The sequence below is a fragment of the Primulina huaijiensis genome, chromosome 16 (genome assembly GCF_012295235.1).
Source record: "Primulina huaijiensis isolate GDHJ02 chromosome 16, ASM1229523v2, whole genome shotgun sequence".
In the NCBI taxonomy this organism is placed as follows: Eukaryota; Viridiplantae; Streptophyta; class Magnoliopsida; order Lamiales; family Gesneriaceae; genus Primulina; species Primulina huaijiensis.
This window is the reverse complement of record NC_133321.1, coordinates 19,505,004-19,525,261: the sequence shown is the minus strand read 5'-3', so window position 1 is coordinate 19,525,261 and position 20,258 is coordinate 19,505,004. Positions and strand designations below refer to the sequence as shown.

Sequence of the window (20,258 nt, the reverse complement as noted above, 5' to 3'; positions counted from 1 at the left end):
TCTGATTTGGTTAGGGATTGGATGTTTGTATGCTGCTGATATTAGTTTAGAACTGTTTTTTTAAAATATGTAAACATGTATTGTGGATTACTCTCCTTTGTAATCCGGCCTACTATTTTAATAAAGTTTAGTTTCAGATCAAAAAAAAAAACTTCGTACATCAGAAAGATAGACAGTTCGAGATGGAGCTTCGTCGAGGGCTGATGGTCATTGAGGACAGTGGTAGGCAAAGGGTTGATCAGAAATGGCATGAAGCACTTATTGTTACCAAAGGAATGGTCAACATTTCGTGGGAGCAGATACAGCTTGTTCTTGGTATCTCTGTAAACAGAAGGGTTGAACTATTCTTGTTTCAAGCTAATAAGGCTGTGTGGTGGCCTTCCAATCTGTCAGAGTTCTCCTACTTTCTAAAATTAAAGAGAGGGTTCTTCGACAAAGGGGTGTCTTTGGTCTTTGAGGAGTGGAGTCCAGAAATCAACACGTCAGACATGGTTTATAATTGCTACAGTAGCTGGTTTAGGATCTTTGGCCTAACTTGAAACTTTGGTCGCCTGATACTTTTAAAATTATCGGAGATCGATGTGGAGGTTTGATGGAGATTAACGCTGACACATTGCACTTCAGAGATCTAGGGGCAGCTAAGATCAAGGTGAAAGGTACCGAATGAGGGTTATACAAAGTAGGATGAAGATTCCGTTAGATGGGAGGACTACAGAGATTCGAATTCAGGTTGATACTTTTGACTTAGCATCCTATGAGCACTACGAACGACAATCATACGCTCAGGTCGTGGTTAATGGAAAGAGGACTTTGGCGGGTTGGGGTAATTCAAACATCCGTACAAAACAAGAAGGAATTGCGAAATCTAGCAACTGCTCTATTAAAGGGGCAAATGAATCGAGCGGTATACGAGATCACGTATTAAACTTAGAAGACATGAGGAAAGGAGTTGGATCTGGTAAAAGTGGGGACATGGTGAAAGATATGCAACATTCTGCTATCCTTAAGAAGCATGATGACTGGGCAGCAGAGAAAGGTGCGTCGTCGGCACCCTCATTGGGGGAAAGGTGCGTCGTCGGCACCCTCATAGGCACAAAGATGAACTGGTCATTCATTCTGTTCAATACCTTGAAGAACATGGTTCAGTCGACCAAACAGTCAAAAGAGTTTGCGCTGCAATTGAGCAAACTGATCGAAGACTTGGGACTGCCTCTGGAATCAGCTTCGACAGTTATAAAATTCAAAATCTACAACACTCAGAACGCTCAGATCAAGAAAGTTGGAGAAGAGGAGGTAGCTGTCAAGACGAAGAAAGTTGCTAAATCTAAAGCTGTTGTTCCTCCAAAGTCCAAGAGGAAACTGGTCATCCAGACCATTGATTCAGAGAAGACTCCCTCACCACAGCTGATTAAGAAGCCAAGGTCTCAGAAGACGAAGCCTGCAGCAGCTCTAGGTGCCCTACTTGAGCTTATACTACTTCAAAGTGGAGCTGAGGCAACAATTTCAGCAGTTCCGATCCAATCAGTCCAACCAACTGCAGAGCTCAGATCCAAGAAGAAAGAAGACTATCCTCAGAAGATAGTAACTGAATCTAGAGATACTCTCTGACTGACTGGCCTCTCATCGCAGTGGTCCGCCCAACAATTCTTCCACAAGCACGGCCGAAATGAGTGTTAATAAAAGAAGTGGTGGAGACATCTGGCTCGGGACTAGATCTCCCTCATGCCCTAACTGATGCGAAGGGTCAGGGGAAACTGATAGAAGAACCTAGACCCAACAATGCCATTCAGACTCAAATTGACCTTATTATGGACGAAGTCAATGAATATGCCGAGCTGAAAATGGAACATTACGATGAGTGGGTACAGTTCAGAACTATTACCTTAGCCAAGCAACTGCTGAAGAAATCGGTCCTCAAAAGATTCATTTCTCTGGAGTCAGCAGTGTTGAAGGCAGTTAAAGCCACTATAGTAGCCCAAGCTATGGAGAGAAGAGGCTACTTTTTCGATCTGATAGAATCAAGCGGCTAACTGAAGTTACTACTGAACTGAAGATGAACTATGATCCAACTGGACCTACTGCTTATGCCGACAGGGCGGTCTTCCAACAACTGGACTCTGACCTCATCACTCTCCAGCTGAAAGTCAAGAATTGGGAGATGGGACAGAGCTGCATGTTCCAGTGGAGACCAATAGTCCAACACCAATTGAGCAGTTCAGATAAGCTGAAGTTGCTGCTCGGATTTCATCTGGACTAGTTCCAACTGAATCAGCTTTGGAACAGACTTCTGACAAGGCTCCAGATACGGTTCCTCAACCATCCTTTGAAGAAGCTCAACCTTCCACCTCCACCGCACTAATAGTTCTACCAGTTTCTGATCAGGCAGCTCAACTAACCACGTATACAAATGAAGAATTATCCCTCGCCAATGTGGTTGAGCTACTACAGTCAGTTACTGAAGACACTCAGAAGGAGTTCAGGGAAGAGCATGCATCTAAAGAGTTTGTTCCTAAACAAGTTTTTGAAGCAGTAACTGAGCCATATGGAACTCAACAATTGAATACTGAAGAAGCCAGACCAACAGTCCAGGAACCATCAGTTTCAACTGAACTGATCCCCTCTACCTTGGTGGTTTCTGAGACGTTTTTCATCTCTGAAGCTTCGAAACAATTAATTTATGCTCGAAAGAAGATTATTGAGAAACCAATTGTACATACTGTTTATCAAGATCAACCTCAGAGTTTCTCAGTCCAAGAAGAAGCAGTCAATGAGGTAGCTGGAGATGTGGACCAAGATGCTGGCACTGGAGCATTAGTAGTTGTCAATGCCAGTGGGAAAGGAAAAGGGAAAGCCCCAGCTATTGCTGAAGAATTCTCCCCTGAACTGCCGATTGCGACTGATTTCATGCTTGACAACGTATTGTCCAGTTTGCAATAGTTGAAAAGAAGAAAACAGAAGCAGTTACTACTCCTAAACCGATCACCTCCCTGGAAGTCGGGAACTACTCAGCCACATGATTGATTTTGTGCACACTTCAATGTTGTTCGAACGAGCTGCGACCACTTCAGATAATTTTTTCCATTCAGTCGATATGCAATGTGAATATTTTGCAAATCACCCATTGAAACGATGGCTGAATGCTAAGTGGCGTGGACATCGGTTTTGGAATTTTTTCCAATGCCGTCCGTCATAATTTAGAAATCGGATCGGATGATTTTCAAGATCGGTCCACCGGCTCTGATACCATGTGAATTAACAGAGAAGAATATATATATTGATGCGACTTCGTTGAAATGGATGAGCCGGGTAAGGAGCTCCAACGGGTCAAATCAATAATTTATAGTTTTAGGGAATTTGAGTGAAGATAATGGCTTCAATAGCACCTGCAAACAATGAAAGGAACTCGTGAATGGGCGCCGGAGGGGTGTCCGGCGTGGCCACTCCGATGCTTAAGTCAGCAGGTTGAAGATGAGCAAAAGCAATATTTGGTAGAAAATATGTATAATGCTTAAGAGTTCAAAGATTTCAGAGTCTGTAAATGACATTAATACCTGCTATTTATAGTAGAAGATGAGGTAGATACCTCGATTCCAGTGCTACCTCTAAGTATGGCAAGTCGGCTGCCCATACCCTATTTTCTGATGACTTCTAGGACACTCCAAGCCCAAGTTGTTCTGACAGATTAGACGTCCTGTATCAATCATACTCGAGTATGGTTCAATTCTCGAGGTGGCCCGGGCAATTGGTTACCCGGGTACTTGTATGAGAGCCCGGGCTATGATGACTGCTTGGGAAGAGAAAAAATGCCTGGGTGCTTGCGCGAGAGGCCGGGCTGTTCGGAGAATACTTGGGAAATATGTAGTGCTCGGGCTCTTGATGGTGTCCGGGTCATCAGCGACCCGGATCCTTATGGGGGTATCATCACCCATCCCTAAAATAGTCGGGCTAGAGCTTGACTCGCTGTCCCGATCAGTCCAAGATAATTAACAATGTACAACATCGGAGCCTTCAAATATCCCAGAGATGAGATGAAATGCTGAGACCTCCTATCCCCCGGACTCATAATAACTTATTATCTAACATTCTTAGGCCCTGTCGTTATTACCACGATGACACGTGTCATAGCATGAATTCCCGCCTAAAGGACGTTTCGCATTCCGAGAAGTGGATAAGTCTGACGCCTCGATAACCGTACACATCTTTTCACCTCTTAGCATCATTTCCAAAAACGCATCCTAGACGTTCGTGCATTTATAGATCGACGGCTGTGATTAGATCCTTTCTCCTATACATAGCCACTCACCCACTTTTCAATCATATTAACAAATTGTCATCCAGGAAACACAATGGCTGGTGCAAGCAGTTCTAAAACTCCGAGTATGACCAAAGCCTTCAAGGATTCTGCTCTAGATATTCGAAAATCTACTATGGAAGATGAAATGTTTCACGAAATTCTTGATTACTGGGAAGAGCTTCAGGGGCTGAAGCTTCTTTATGACTCTGGAGAAGCTATCACTCCTAACCTGGTAGCTAAACTGAGGAGAGTGCGAAAGCACTTGCATGTAGCTGAGTGGGTAGACATCTTTACAGATGGTCATATCTATCAATTAATGCTTCGGAAAGAAATAAAGATCCTTAATCGCATTGCCGATTCAGACAGCTTCCTGAAGACTTCCACCGGGCCATTAGCTGCTTGGTTGAAAATATGGATAATTGTTGTAGAAGAGGAATATGATGATGTAGTACGTGCTAATGTTTATGGTTGAATAAAATATTAATTCTAGCCTGTCTTGGTCGTTACTTTGCTGTAATCCTTTAAGTTTATCAGTTGATACATATATATCGCGAGTTGAACAAGATTAATTGATAAATTATAATGCCAAGCCTTAACATCTCCTGGGCTTTCCTTGAAATGCCGGGGCCTCATGCCTCCCGGGTTCTGAATACGGTGCTTTATCGGTTATTCTTCTCGGGTATTCCAAGAGACGTCATTATGACACACGCTTCGCATTCATATCATTCCATGTTCCAAGAATCTGGCAATTCCGATACATTGATATCTGTAGCTCCGTCTTTCTTCATAAATAAAAAATGTTTAGACTAGCTCACGGCTTTCCACCTTCTTTTAGCATTAAATACCAGCTGTCTATAAATAATAAGATGAAAATGAAATAAGAACAATAATCCAATATGCCGAGTTCGAGCGAGTCCACCGTTTGTAGCAGCATGCCCGTCTAGGCGCCCTCTCCGATACGTCCTCATTTGGAGGAACTGAAGAGGACCATTGAGGAATATGTTCTGGTGAAGGTCATGTCCACCTTTTATAAGATTCAAGACCTTCTGTATGCACACCAGAATGGTTTGGCTTTTACTCGACCGCAAAGAGCAGTGGCGAGGAAATACAAGCGGGAATTTCACGTAAACTATGTTGCAGAGCTGGCCACTGATCAAGTTCTGCTGCAGGCGATGCTATGGAAGGAATGGCATCAGCTAGACAAGATTGCTACTACAGGGTCCTTCGCCAACCTCCGAATCCCCGAATTGATTAATTGGATATTGGATTGGCAAGATTCTGTAGGCTCTAGAATTGCAGCTGTAATATGGGATCGATTCCATTAATAATATGTTAACTTGCGTACTTTGTTTCTTCATTTTTCTGCAACTAAATTAATATGAACTAAGCCAGATATAACCTGATAAATAAAAATAATGTGTCAGGATCTAATGTGTCCTGATCTCTAATATAACGTGCCGGGTTTTAAATAAAGTACCGGGGCCTCAAAGCTCCCGGGATGATAATAAGATGCCGGGGCTTGATACCATCCGGTCTTGTCATTTTTTGTCGTTTAGCTTTTCCGGGCTATGAATGCGATATGATAATGACGCGTGCCCTTCCATTCCAACGGTCAGGAACGTTTCGCATTCCGAGGAGCCGATAAGCCTGACACACTCATGATTTATTCGTCCTTTCGCTTACTGGCACAATTTTCGAGGCGCATCCTGACCGTCCACGTGTGCTTGGATCAACGGCCTAGATTTGTTCGCACCGCCTATATATACTAGGCCTCTCATTTTCGAAAAAACACTTTCAAATTTGAAACTTCGGCGAAGCCCTTGCGAATTTTCTCTCTGAAGCTCCTTCTCGCAAAATCACTTAGCTCCAACGATACTCGACCATCCTCCTTCCAAAAACTCGTAAGTTTCTCCTTCTTACTATGTCAAATTCAACCTCTTCAACCTCCGGAGCGAACGCGCGAGGCTCTCCCAGTGACGAGTCCACCGCACTGCGCTCTGACTCCCCTCCGTCTCCCCCTCGCCGCTCTATCACTCAACCTTCTAAAAAACAAAAAACCCTTCTAACCAAACCCTACTCTTCAAAACCCTCCTCCTCGGGCACTTCCCGAGCTCCAAGAAAGGACAAGGGTAAGGGAAAAGCGCGGGTTTCTGACCGCCCTTCTTCTGAGGCCCCGGGAGTTCCTTGATTCTCCTCAATGAGCAGCACTTTGCGGTCGGGGGCGGACGAGGAACTCCGTACCCTAGGAGTTATTCCCTCTTCCTTTCTTATTATTATACCCGGACCCTCTGATCGGGCAGATAGCCCCCCTCCCGGGTATACTACTTTCTTCCGGGACCAAATCAAGAATGGTCTTCGCTTCCCCATCCCTTCTTTTTACATCGAGGTTGCCAAATTTTTTGAGGTGCCTGTCAATCAATTTCATCCCAACTCTTTTCGGATTATGGCTTCGGCCTTTGTCCTTTTTCGTATGTATAACCTTGTTATTAACCCCTTATTCTTCATTACTATTTTACCTGTAGGCTAGGTGATAATGCCTTTTCCCTTTCTTCCCTGCTTCACGCCCGGTTCCTTGATGACATTCCTTCTTCCCAGAAAGGATGGAAAGGAAGATACTTTTTTATACAACTTTCATCCTCTCTTTCCTGTTTAACAGGGTTTCTTCCCTCCCTTCCTCCCCAGCATGTCCTTCCCCGAGCTTACAAATTCAAGGAATTTTACATCCGAAGCCAAGACTTGGTGGAGGGTCAAAAATTCTCTTCCTCCTCCCTTATCTCCCAGGAGCACTTGATTACCTATGGGTTGAGCGTTCGGGCTGAAGACCCAATAGATCGGGCAATTGACGAGGTGGCTGGCTCGGACCCTCAACCCGGTAACTTTCTAATTCCTGTCTTCTTAGTTTGTTATTCATCTGTACTTTATAATCTCTACTAATCCTCTCTCTTATTGCGCAAGTTCCTCCAAAATGCAAGAGGCTTTTCTTCAGAAGTGGGAAGAGGAACGGGTTGCCAAGGAGAAGAAAATGGCAGCCCGGAAGGCTGCCCGTGAGAAGAAACAAACTGAGGCGGAAGCAGCCCGGCAAGAAGAGATGACCCGGGATTTATCCCGGGAAGACCCCGAAGACCACATTCCCCTCGTCCGGAGGAAGCGAAAGGCTGTCACAAGCCCGGAGCGGATTCTGGGTGAACCTAACCGGGAAGGAGGGCAGAGCTCGTCAACCACTCCTCCCCAACGTCAACCCTCAGAGGAGCCTCCCCAAGAGCCTCTTCTGACCGATCAACCCACCTGGCCCAACATCTTCCTAGAGGGGGCTTCCTCAACAGGCATTCGGCGCTTGAAACATATGCTTACTCCTGGAGAAGAGGCCTTCTTGAAGAATCCTGGGCCTGGTGCTCGGTTCCTTGAGGGATCCAACCGATTCCTATCTGTAAGTCTTTTCTTTATTCTTTTTTCCTTCATTTCTCCTTTCTTTTACTAACTTGCTTCGTACAGGCTACCCAAATGATGATCTCGGCCTTCGAGGAAGTGGCGGCGGTGGCTACCAAGAAAGGTCAACTAACCCGGGCTGCTCAAGAAATCCAAGATCAACTGCACGGAGAGCTTGCCCAGGCTAAAAGCCTTCACGAAGAGGAAATCGCCATCCTAAAAGCTTCCTTGGAGTCGGCTCACACGGCTTTAGACAAGTCTCAGGAGGACCTCAATGAAGCTACCATTCGGGAAGAGAATATGCGAGGTGCCCTGTCTGTCTCGGAGTCGAGAAACCATTCTCTATCCGAGCAGATAGAAGTTCAACAATCCCGAGCAGAAAAGGCCGAGAATGCTTTGTCCCTGGCGGAGCATAATAAGGATAAATGGCAAGCTTCCTTCCTTCAATCTCCTGAGTTCAAGAAGGCCGTGGTAGATAAGACTTACCCTCTTTTCAAGACCGGTTTTGACAAGTGCCGGGAACAATTTGAGGGAGCTGAACTCTTACCCCAGGATAAGGAAAATTTTCCTAATTTTGGCCTGGCCATTGCATCCCTTCCCAAGGATGGCGAGGAGGAGAAGGAGGAAAACCAGGAAGACGAGCCAGGCTCCGACCATATAGACTAGGGTTGTATTCTCTTTTTCCTTTATTTCTGTAATTCCTGTCCTCGGATTTTTAATGAACAAATTCTTTCCTTCAATAGTGTCTCGATTAATCTTTCAATATTCAAGTAATACCATTGTTTCTATGTAAACAATTGAGATAACAGAAAAACATATTTCCGTAACGAATGAATGTCCCTAGCATGGATCCTACCAGGTTAAGAATAATCAAGGCGTGTGGCCAAGGAACACGTCTCGGGACTTATGAATGGTCGAGGTGTGGTTCCCCGAGCCAGGGTGTAGTGCCCTGGGCTTTTTAGATACGACAAATAATATGATACTTCTTGCTGAGAAAAACAGGTCTTTCATTATATCTTCAACCAATCAATTACATCTGTTAAGCATAGTACTGCTTTAAATTAAATACATTCCAAGGCCTTTTGAGAGAGCGTCCTTGCGCGTCTTCTAAATAGAAAGATCATGAGCTTACTTTCCGGGTGATTTTATAAGGTCCTTCCCACCGGGCTTCTAATTTCCCAACATCCCCGGCAGGATTAACTTTCTTCATGACTAGATCCCCTATTTGAAAATCTCGAATTCGGACCTTTTTATTATATGCTTTCATGACACGACCTCGGTATGCTTCCATTCGAATTATTGCTCGATCTCTTTTCTCTTCTACCAAATCCAATTCCATGGCCCGACTTTGATCATTGCTGTCTGGGTAAGATTCTACCCGGGAAGAAGTTTTCCCAATATCAACAGGAAGGACTGCTTCAGAACCATATACCAAGTTGAAGGGAGTTTCTTGAGTAGGTGCTCGAGGAATAGTTCTGTACGCCCAGAGAACACTGGGTAATTCTTCCACCCAGTCTTTTCCCTTGCCTTATAGCCTGCTTTTCAATGCTTGTACAATAATTCTGTTAATAACTTATGTTTGACCATTAGCTTGAGGGTAGGCAACAGAAGTAAAAGACTGAGTGATTTTCATTTCATGACACCAAGATGTAATTCCTTTGCCCTGAAATTGTCTCCCATTATCTGAGATTAGTCTTCTGGGCACTCCAAATCGGCATACAATGTTCTTCCACAAAAATTTCAATACTTCCTGTTCAGTGATTTTAGCCAATGGCTCGGCTTCTACCCATTTGGAAAAGTAATCCACAGCCACCAGCAAGAACTTGTTTTGAGCCCGGGCAGTTGGGAAAGGGCCAACGATATCCATGCCCCATTGATCAAAGGGGCAAGATGCCCAGATAGGCTTCATGGGAGTGGCCGGACTGTGCTGGAAGTTTGAGTGATGTTGACATCTCTCACAAGCCTGGACCACTTGAGCAGAATTTTGGCTAAGAGTTGGCCACCAGAACCCGGCAAGCATTGTCTTCCGGGCCAAAGCCATTCCTCCGAGATGTTCATCACAACATCCCTCATGTATTTCTCGGAGGACATAATCCACTTCTCCTTCAGATAAGCATTTTAGCAAAGGTCCCTGGAATGATCTTCTGTATAAGATTTTATTTAAGAGAACAAACCTGGGAGCTTGTCTCTTGATTTTTTGAGCCCGAGTCCTGTCTTCAGGTAATTCATTTGTTGTAATGAATTTGATCAATGGCGTCATCCAGGAGTCCTCGGGTACTGGTAATATTTCTTCCTCGGTGGACAGGACCAAACGGGAAACATGCAAAATTTCCCGGGTGTTGACTTCTGATAATGAAGCAGCCATTTTTGCTAGAGCGTCTGCCTCTCCATTCTCCTCCCGGGGTATTTGTTCGATACTCCAATCCACAAAGATTGCTGCCTGGGTTTTTATGAGCTGTAAATATTTGAGCATCCTGTCATCTTTAGCTTCATAAGCACCCTTTATCTGCTGAGTGATTAATTGTGAATCAGAATACAAAATAACACGGGAAGCTCCAATCTCTTGAGCAGCTCGGATTCCAGCAAGGACAGCTTCATACTCAGCTTCATTGTTAGTAACCCGGGAATCAATTCTTAAAGCCAACTTAATCTTCTCTCCTGGAGGAGATATTACTACAACACCTACTCCACACCCTGCAAGGCTAGACGCCCCATCCACAAACACCCTCCATACTTCATCTTCATCGGGTTGTACCATCTCGGACAAAAAGTCTGATAAGGCTTGTGCTTTAATGGCCACCCGGGGTTTGTATTCGATATCATACTCTCCTAATTCCACTGCCCATTTGATCATTCGCCCAGATACTTCAGAATGAGTCATGATCCTGCCTAAAGGACTATTAGTCAAGACAATTATTCGATGTGACAGGAAGTAAGGCTTTAGCTTCCGGGCAGTCATGATCAAGGCCAGAGCAATCTTCTCCACTTCACTGTACCGGAGCTCGGGTCCTCTCAGAGCATGGCTGACATAATAAACAGGCTTTTGATCGGAGCCTTCTTCTTTTATTAGAACCGAGCTGACAGCATACTCTGTGGTGGATAGATAAACAAATAATTTTTCCCCGGGCTCTGGTTTTACCAACACAGGGAGCTCTGCAAGATGGATCTTCAAGTCCTGGAAGGCCTGTTCACATTTGTCATCCCATCCGAATTGCCGTGCCTTCCTCAATACTTGAAAGAAAGGATAGCTCCTATGTGCTGATCGGGAAATAAATCGAGAGAGGGAAGCAATCCTCCCGGTCAGCTTCTGTACGTCTTTGACAGATCGAGGAGATGGCATGCACAGCACGGATTTGACTTTCTCCTGATTCACCTCAATTCCCCGATCTGTCACTATGAATCCCAAGAATTTGCCACTCTTTACGCAAAAAATGCACTTGGCTGGGTTAAGCTTGATTCCGTAATGTACGAGGGTGGCAAAGGTTTCTTCTAGATCATCAATAAAGCTGGCAACCTCCCGGGTCTTGCCCAGGATATCATCCACATAGACTTCCACGTTTCGTCCCAGTTGCTTCTCGAAGACTTTGTTCATCAAACGCTGGTAAGTAGCTCCTGCATTCTTTAACCCGAAAGGCATTACAATATAACAAAATGTACCTCCCGAGGTGATGAAGCTAGCTTGATCCTGATCACTCTTGGCCTGGGGGATTTGATGATACCCCTGGTATGCGTCCATGAAACTCAGTAATACGAAGCCCGATGTGGAATCCACCAATTGATCAATACGGGGCAGATGATAATGATCCTTGGGACACGCCTTATTGAGATCGCGGAAGTCTACACACATGCGCCACTTTCCGGTAGATTTGGGTACTAATACCACATTCGAGAGCCATGTAGGGAATTGAATTTCCCGAATGTGGCCGGCTTTCAAAAGCTCTTTTACTTGCTCATCAATAACTTTGTCCTTTTCAGGACCAAAGTGTCTCTTTTTTTGCTTTATCGGGTGAGATCCAGGGAGGATATTCAGTTGGTGCTCCGATATCAGGGGAGAGATCCCCGTCAACTCCTGTTGGGACCAGGCAAACACATGAATATTAGCTTTTAAACGATCAATCAGACTAACTCGGGTGGATGCACTGAGGTCCCGAGCCACTCGGATTTGCTGGCCTGGTCCGACTTCTACCATTTCCTGCTTCTCCTCTGCGACAAAATGCACCTCTCCTTTCTCCACCACTCTTCCTCCTACTTCATCCATTCTAGCTCTCTTCCCTTCCCTCTTGGATTTGCTCTGGTCCGCCCGGACTGCTTCCACATAGCATTTTCGGGAAAAAGGCTGATCTCCCCGGACTTCTCCTACCCGAGCTCCCACCGGAAACTTTATCTTTTGGTGGTAGGTAGATGCCACAGCCCTTAGCTCATTCATGGCCGGCCTCCCTAATATGATGTTATATGATGAAAGGGAGTCTACCACAGTAAAAGTAGTCATCACCGTTTTCTTGAGATTTTGGGAGCCCAGGGTTAATGGTAGGACAATTTTCCCTTCCGGGTAGACCACATGACCAGCAAAGCCAAAGAGGGCAGTTTCCACGGCTTCCAAATGGTAACCCTGCAAATCCATCTGCACAAAGGCATCGTTAAAAATTACATTTACAGAGCTGCCTGAGTCAACAAAGACTCTCAAAATGTCATAATTTGCCACCCGGACTTGGATAACCAGAGCATCATTGAGGGGTAGATTCACCCCCTTTAAATCTTCTGGGCCAAAACTGATTACTGCCTCGCTCCTTCTCATTCCATCTACCTCTATACATTCCCTCCTACTCCTCGACTTCCTCGCCCGGTTGGAGTCTCCATCAGTAGAGCCTCCTGATATCATTTTTATCAACCCCGTAGCAGGGGGTGAATTCTTTTTTGTCTCAAGCTCGGGCTCTCTTCTCCTCCCAGGCTCTCCTCTCGGTATCCTCCTCATACTTCCTCCCCGAGCGTTGGACCCTGGCTGTGGAGATGTCCATGGCAATCTCGGCCTTTTATTGGCTTGACTTTGCTCCGGGGCGGAAGGGAAGGAATAGTTTCCCTTCAATGTTTTGCAATCCTCGGTGTTGTGATAGCACACCTTACGGAGAGTACAAAATCCTCTTTTCTCAGTCCGGGATAATTGATGGTCCGGGGCCAGATCCCTGCTGCATTCCTGGACCTCTCTGTCCCGGGCAATCTTAAGAGGCACGTGGTGAGAGAAGTGTCCTGGATTATTCCTTCTCTGTCCTTTCTCCTCGGGCCTAGCTACCCGGTCTACTCTTTCTTTCCTTACGGCTTCCCTCTTCTGCTTCTGGGCTTCCTCCATGTTGATGTATTTTTCTGTCCGGGATAATAAGTCCTCGAAATCCCCGGGCACTTCTTTGGTCAACGACTTGAAAAATTCACCCTCCCTCAAGCCTTGTGTGAATGCCGTAANCCAACAACTGGACTCTGACCTCATCACTCTCCAGCTGAAAGTCAAGAATTGGGAGATGGGACAGAGCTGCATGTTCCACTGGAGACCAGCAGTCCAACACCAGTTGAGAAGTTCAGACAAGCTGAAGCTGCTGCTCAGATTTCATATGGACCAGTTCCAACTGAATCATCTTTGGAACAGACTTCTGATAAGGCTCTAGAGACGGTTCTTCAACCATCCTCTGAAGAAGCTCAACCTTCCACCTTCACCGCACTAATAGTTCTACCAGTTTCTGATCAGGCAGCTCAACTAACCACGTATATAGATGAAGAGTTATCTGTCGCCAACGTGGTTGAGCTACTACAGTCAGTTACTGAATACACTTAGAAGGAGTTCAGAGAAGAGCGGGCATCTAAAGACTTCGTTCCTAAACAAGTTTCTGAGGCAGTAACTGAGCCAGCTGGAACTCAACAATTGAATACTGAAGAAGCCAGACCAACAGTCCAGGAACCATTAGTTTCAACTGAACTTATCCCCTCTACCTTGGTGGTTTCTGAGATGTTTTTCATCTCTGAAGCTTCGAAACAATTAATTTCTGCCGGAAAGAAGATTATTGAGAAACTGATTGTATCTACTGTTTATCAAGATCAACCTCAGAGTCTCTCAGTCGAAGAAGAAGCCGTCAATGAGGTAGCTGAAGATGTGGACCAAGATGCTGGCCCTGGAGCGTTAGTAGTTGTCAATGTCAGCAGGAAAGGAAAAGGGAAAGCCCCAGCTATCACTGAAGAATTCTCCCCTGAACTGCCGATTGCGACTGATGTCATGCTTGACAACATACTGTCCATTTTGCAACAGTTGAAAAGATGAAAAGAGAAGCGGTTACTACTCTTAAACTGATCACCTCCCATGAACTACTCAGCAACATGATTGATTTTGTGCACACTTCAATGTTGTTCGAACGAGCTGTGACCACTTCAGATAATTTTTTCCATCAGTCGATATGCAGTGTGAATATTTTGCAAATCACCCATTGAAACGATGGCTGAATGCTCAGTGGCGTGGGCATCGGTTTTGGAATTTTTTCCATTGACGTCCGTCATAATTCAGAAATCGGATCGGATGATTTTCAAGATCGGTCCACCGGCTCTGATACCATGTGAATTAACAAAGAAGAATCTATATATATTTCACATGTGTAGTTCAATGAACATACACTTGTTTATATACAAGAATACCCCCCTTAAAGATAAGGAAACTATGCTAATCAAGAATAAATTAAAACTACAATAAAATCCCTTAAAGTTAGGGATTACAATCAATCTAATTACATAAAATCTGCATTGATATTCTTTCCAACAAATCCATATCTTGGCAATAACAATGCCTAGCTAAATCATGTATTGGAGCGTTAGTTTGACGTTTGACAAAGGCCAATGTATAATCCGTATTCTCCCATAATAATTTTTTGCATGCACCAATGATAAGATCTAAATAAGAATATTTTTTCGCATCGACTTCGAAAATAACATGGTACAACTCTTGGTTCTTTATCCATATCAGTGCTTCACATAAGGCAATTCCTTCGGATTTTTCAAGTTTGTTCATTGTACGGAAATTATTCAAGAGGCATGTTTGTAACTTAATATAATTCATAATTAAACGATAAAACACGAGATGAAAATCTGTATTTATATAGGCATGCAACCGAGCTCATTAATTGATTTGTGAGAATAATAATTATTAAATTATTTTTATGTGTGAAAATTATCCAAAATTTTTATACTATTTTCTCACAAATATTCATCCTTGTTATACAAAGTGAAAGACTTTCACGAGTTAAGCAAGTCATCTCGCCACAACTGGCGACGGCCACCGTGCTCCTGTAGTCAAGGAAGACTGTTCCTCTTCCAGTTTATTTTAATAATTTTGTGTTGTTTAGAGTTTAATTTTACACTTGGAATACCCTTGGAAATGCAGTTCGTTGACATTTGGATTAAAAAGATCTGTAGATCTACAAGAATTGGGCTCTGAATAACATAAAATTTTGACCTCAAAAACGAAATCAAAGACTCAGCCATGCACTAGTGGACACCAGGAGTCAGTGAGATCGAGATGGGGCTCTGTGCTCTTTGTTTTTGCGTGATATCATTTGATAGAGAAATGTTGATCATGTTGCATGCTTCAAATTAGCCCCATAACAAATTATGAGACATTATAGTGTAGTAATTTTAATTTACCCTTTCCTCGTGAACTCACCATTGTACTGATTCGAAACGGGCAATCGTAATAGTTGTTTTGTAGTTTGGTTTTGTTAACTAGACGGATCACTAAAGGCCAATGCGAGTTAAACTTTATTCCGATTTCATGTATCCACTCATTTGTCGAATTGCAGGAAAAGAAATACCATATAAGGCATGAAAACTTGATTGTTCTATGCTGTCGGTCATTTCTTGAACTGTGATGTTTGTTAATATTTTGTTACGGCACTGCTTTTTACCCTATGATTTTCTTTGACAACTTTATGAGCCATGAATGGTTGATGAATATCCATGAAATCAAGTATGTAACCACATCCGCATACTATAGTCGATTCTAGTAACAAAAGGGAATTTTGCAAGTCCCAAATGATTTGACATGTTTATTACATCTGATATATCAGCAAAATTAGAAGTTAATGCTGTACTTCTGCTTTTCTCCACATTTTTCCATTAAAGTGACAGGTTATTATTAAGGACGATAAATGATAAAGTATTTATTTGTGTGTTGAAGCTTATGTTTTTTGAAGGTCCAATTCACGTGTTTGGTGTGACTTCAACACTTGTGTCCTTGTAAACCAACAGCTCTATCAGTGGGGGTATATGATAGGAAAATGGAAGAAATATTGAGGTCTGGTAGTTAATGGGGAAAATATAGACGATAAAACTAGTTGTTGGTGGACCCTTTTTCTCTTCATTAATGAAAGCATTTTTGCATCATTTTGTATTCTTTACATGATGGATGGCTTTATACTTACCTACACTATGTACCAAATAGATGGTTTTTTGGCCATCTATGCTTTATATGTAAAAAGATGGCACTGCCATTTTTTCTAAATTTGTAACACACATTATCTCCAAATGACGCATTGCTAAGCTATGTGTCGCTAATCTATTGAATGCATGCGAAGAATTCACCATCTGTCATGCAAATGATGCAATAAATACCTGCCGCTCCGGCCTTTCGTGACCTGCACAATTCTAGTGAGCATAATATAGTGGTTTGCATCAGTCTTTTGAGAGCAAATTCTGTCTAGGAGTTATGCTTTTTTTTTTTATTCAAAGTTATCGTTTCGATGGATGTACAATTTTCTTGGTTGCTGATCATTAAGATCGGTGGTGGTCTTTATAGGTTTGAAACTCTTTTCATTGGGATGTTTTGTAGCTTTTGCAACTCTTCTCATGGAGATTTTTTTTTATCTTTTTTCTGAAGAAAAGTTGGGATTTTCTTAGTAATATTTTTTCAATTGTTGAACTTTACTAGGTAGTGGGTCGTGCCCCAGAGAAATAGAACACAATTTAATTTTAGGATGATAAACAAATTTAAGTTTGTAAGAGAAGAGTCTTGATTGTTTCATGTAACGACCAAACAATTTCTTGTTTTGTAGTAGGGGACCATTGAATCTCTGCAATGGAAAATCGAAATACTTTGTGAACTTTGTAGAAGGAAAGCTAATAAGCATAAAAGAACTGGATATACCAGAGCATATGATGAGCAAGGGTATATTGGCTGTCATATTTTCAGCTCGTTTGATTAGGTAGGTGATTTCCATCTTGAAATTCATCTCTAAATCTTTTTAAAAACTTCCTTAAGGTAACACTTTAATGATAAATACATAAACATATGCACGCACAAGAAGATTATTTCCTTTTTCTGGGCTTACTTGCTTCATTTCACGAACAAACCGTTTTATTCAATGTTATTCTTTTTGTAGCTCATGCTGTAACTTCTTGGGCGTAGGGCTGATCAAGAATGACGGTCATACAACGTAGCCCCATGATCTTAGAACTTTGAATTATAAAGTGCCGCATGATTAGGTGTGGTGCACATATAGAAGATGGAAATTGCCTCTTCTTACATAGAAATAAAAGAGTTGCAGATTCTTGAATAGCAGTAGATTGAAAAAAATTTGGAGTTTGTCATCTTAGAACTTCGAACTATAATTATTTTTCTTGTAGATCCCACCATTTCATTCTCATTTGTTTACTTTTTCAAAGGATCCTTAATGTATATGTGATGTATGTTGTTAACGGAGTGTTTGCAATCTCAAAAAAAATAATTAATGGAATTTCTTTTGCATATTATAAATAAATTCGCTATTTTTTTAATTGAACTTTGATTTCGATAACATATTTTTTATTATATATGCATTTCATTAATCTCTGAATGGACACATTCTAAAGAACTTTTATTCTTTTTTTTAAAAAAAAAATTCTCTATAGACGCAAAAAAATATTCAAAATTTTGGAATAACGATAACTTTGGCTTCTGGTTGTATATATTTTTTAAGCTCAAAAAGCAAGTAACGGCATATTTTTTCCTGTGACTAGTTAAAGTATGTTGCACATAAATGTTTATTATATTTTTAAAATAAATTTTTATCATAAGATTTAAATAATCAGTTATATAGACAGATCAAAATAAATACATGAATAAGATAATATATGAAATTAAATGAGATAATATGTGAAATTAAATTTGTACGTTACGGATAATATTTAAATGAGGGGGAAATAGAAAATTTAGAAATAAATTATGTGATATTTGTTTGCTTAAAAAATAAATTTATATAGAGTAGGTATCTTGTGAGATGGTTTCACGAATCTTTATTTGTGAGACGGGTCAATCCTACCGATATTCACAATAAAAAGTAATACTCTTAGCATAAAAAGTAATAATTTTTCATTGATGACCCAAATAAGATATATGTCTCACAAAATACGACCCGTGAGATCGTCTCACACAAATTTTTGTCATTTATATAATTACTGCATTTTCAACGAACAATTTAACACTGTTATTTCTTCATTGCTTTATTTTAGTTAGGAAAAAAAATTACTTTTGGAATAAAATTCCTGAATTTAATTTATAAATAAATATTTACTGCTATAAAAAAAACGATTGAAATTGCTAATGGACCTTCATTGTTAATAATGTCAGATGAGTTCCGTGCTCTTGCCCCCATTCACCCTCAGTTTTAGGATCCGACCCGCTAGGGTCACGCCAGGTACCTCCATCTTCCTACGCCCCTCAGCGCGAATGGAATCGTCAACCACCACGAAAGTAGCAGCAGACTCCAACAACAATGGTGAAGATTCAGGGAGCTCGGCGGCGGAGACGGTTGTTCAGTACGTGGTGCTACGGAGGGACCTAATCGACAGTTGGCCGCTGGGGAGTATTGTAACTCAGGGCTGCCACGCCTCCGTCGCCGCTATCTGGGCTCATAAAGATGATCCGGATACTCTTCTATACTGTTCCCCTCTCAACATTGATTCGATGCACAAGGTTAGCAAATTCTATCCGTGCTTGTTTTTTTTTTGCCTGTTTATTTTTTGGTCACCCAAGCTTTAATACATCTTCTTACGAATTCCGTATATTCACATTATCGCTGGATTCATTAAGTTCTGATGTTGAATTGCTAAGAAAGACAAGTTTTTGGAGCCTTTATTTATTTATCTGTAATTCATGGATGTAGTTTGAAGTGTATATGTAACTGTAATTCTTTTAATTACACATTTTTGGTAAACAGCAAAAAGTTATCTTTAGATGACAAATATCCAAGTTTGTTGTGGCTGCAGTTGTTAACTTGATAAAAATAGCTTAAATTAAGAAACACAAATAACTCATAGTCCTTGAGCAACAGCTTATCTCCCAAAAAAAAAAGGTAAAACTTTATTGTTTATCATACACAAATGGAAAGCTGCTTCTACTTTGTGTTGAAATAAACGCTTCAAGGAAAAAAATCTGCTTAATAAAGTGAGTTTCTTATTGTTTTCCCTTGCTAGAATTAAACACACATCCCTTCGAGTCTAACAATCATAAAAGATGGTGCAAGGGAGCAAACATAGATGTCCCTTAATGTCTCCTTCCACCAAATGAAGTGTAATTAAGCTATTGCAAGCTTCATGAGCTCGAGTAACCACCTTGTATACCTGTATTGATGTGTCAATACTGTCATACTGACCTCCGGTCATTGCTGGAGTTGATTGAGAACATGGGAGGATTTAAAATTGTCTTCTTGGTCTCGTTCTTTGTTTAGTCGGCATGTCTTAATAGCCAACTGCCTCAAATTTTTGTGTTGGATTGCTTTTGTTTTACTTTTTTTCGTCATGTATAATTATCTGTGGTTGTAGCCAAGGGCTATATTCTTTTTAATTCACATAGTGACATAAGAAAAGCAATATATGGTGTGTGTCTACCATAGAAGCCAGTTATCTATCTCTGTATGTCAAGGTGAGGGGGACCGTAGAAGTCAGTTTATACGATATGGCTTGGGAATATGCTGACAACTTTGGTTGCTATGATGAAGGTAACTCTCGAGGTGAAGGGCGAAACACAAATTCGAAATTTATCAGAGAAGCTAGAAGCCGGTGGTGTCGCTCATAAGTTGTGGATGGAGCATCCCGAGAACATTCCGACATGTCTTGCAACAAAACCCTACCCTAAATCATGTGTTTCCTCATTTTTCAAGAAGATTAAACTTTGTAAATGACATCCATTCAAGTGCCATTTTTACTGCTTTAACATCAATTGATGGCAATTTTGTTCTTAAATGCAAACTGTGGGAGATGCTATAAGCTTTTATTTGTATCTCGTTCTTATGATTCAATAAAGGATACACTTAAAGAAAGCATTCATCACCACCTCGGTGCCTTGATGTAAGAGAAAATAAACCTAAAACATGTCATGATATGCGCATCAACACAAAAAATTCAGCGAGAGAAAAGGAGTAGAGTTGAAATGCTTATAAAGAAGCGATCTAGTATATTTTGAGGACAAAATTGCAAGTTTTTTTTTATAACTGGTACGACCAACTCAGCTAGATCATGCAATCTAAGATATCTATTC

The 20,258-nt window shown here is 41.8% G+C and overlaps 1 protein-coding gene across 1 annotated transcript; it reads left to right on the top strand.

Moving 5' to 3' along the window:
• The first annotated feature begins 18,341 nt into the window (after nt 1-18,341).
• On the top strand, nt 18,342-20,047 carry LOC140960704 (uncharacterized). The gene is made up of 2 exons (XM_073418951.1): nt 18,342-18,695; nt 19,720-20,047. Exons 1-2 carry the CDS (start codon nt 18,351-18,353, stop codon nt 19,900-19,902), a joined length of 528 nt encoding a protein of 175 aa, XP_073275052.1. The 5' UTR covers nt 18,342-18,350; the 3' UTR covers nt 19,903-20,047.
• Nucleotides 20,048-20,258: the final 211 nt, after the last annotated feature.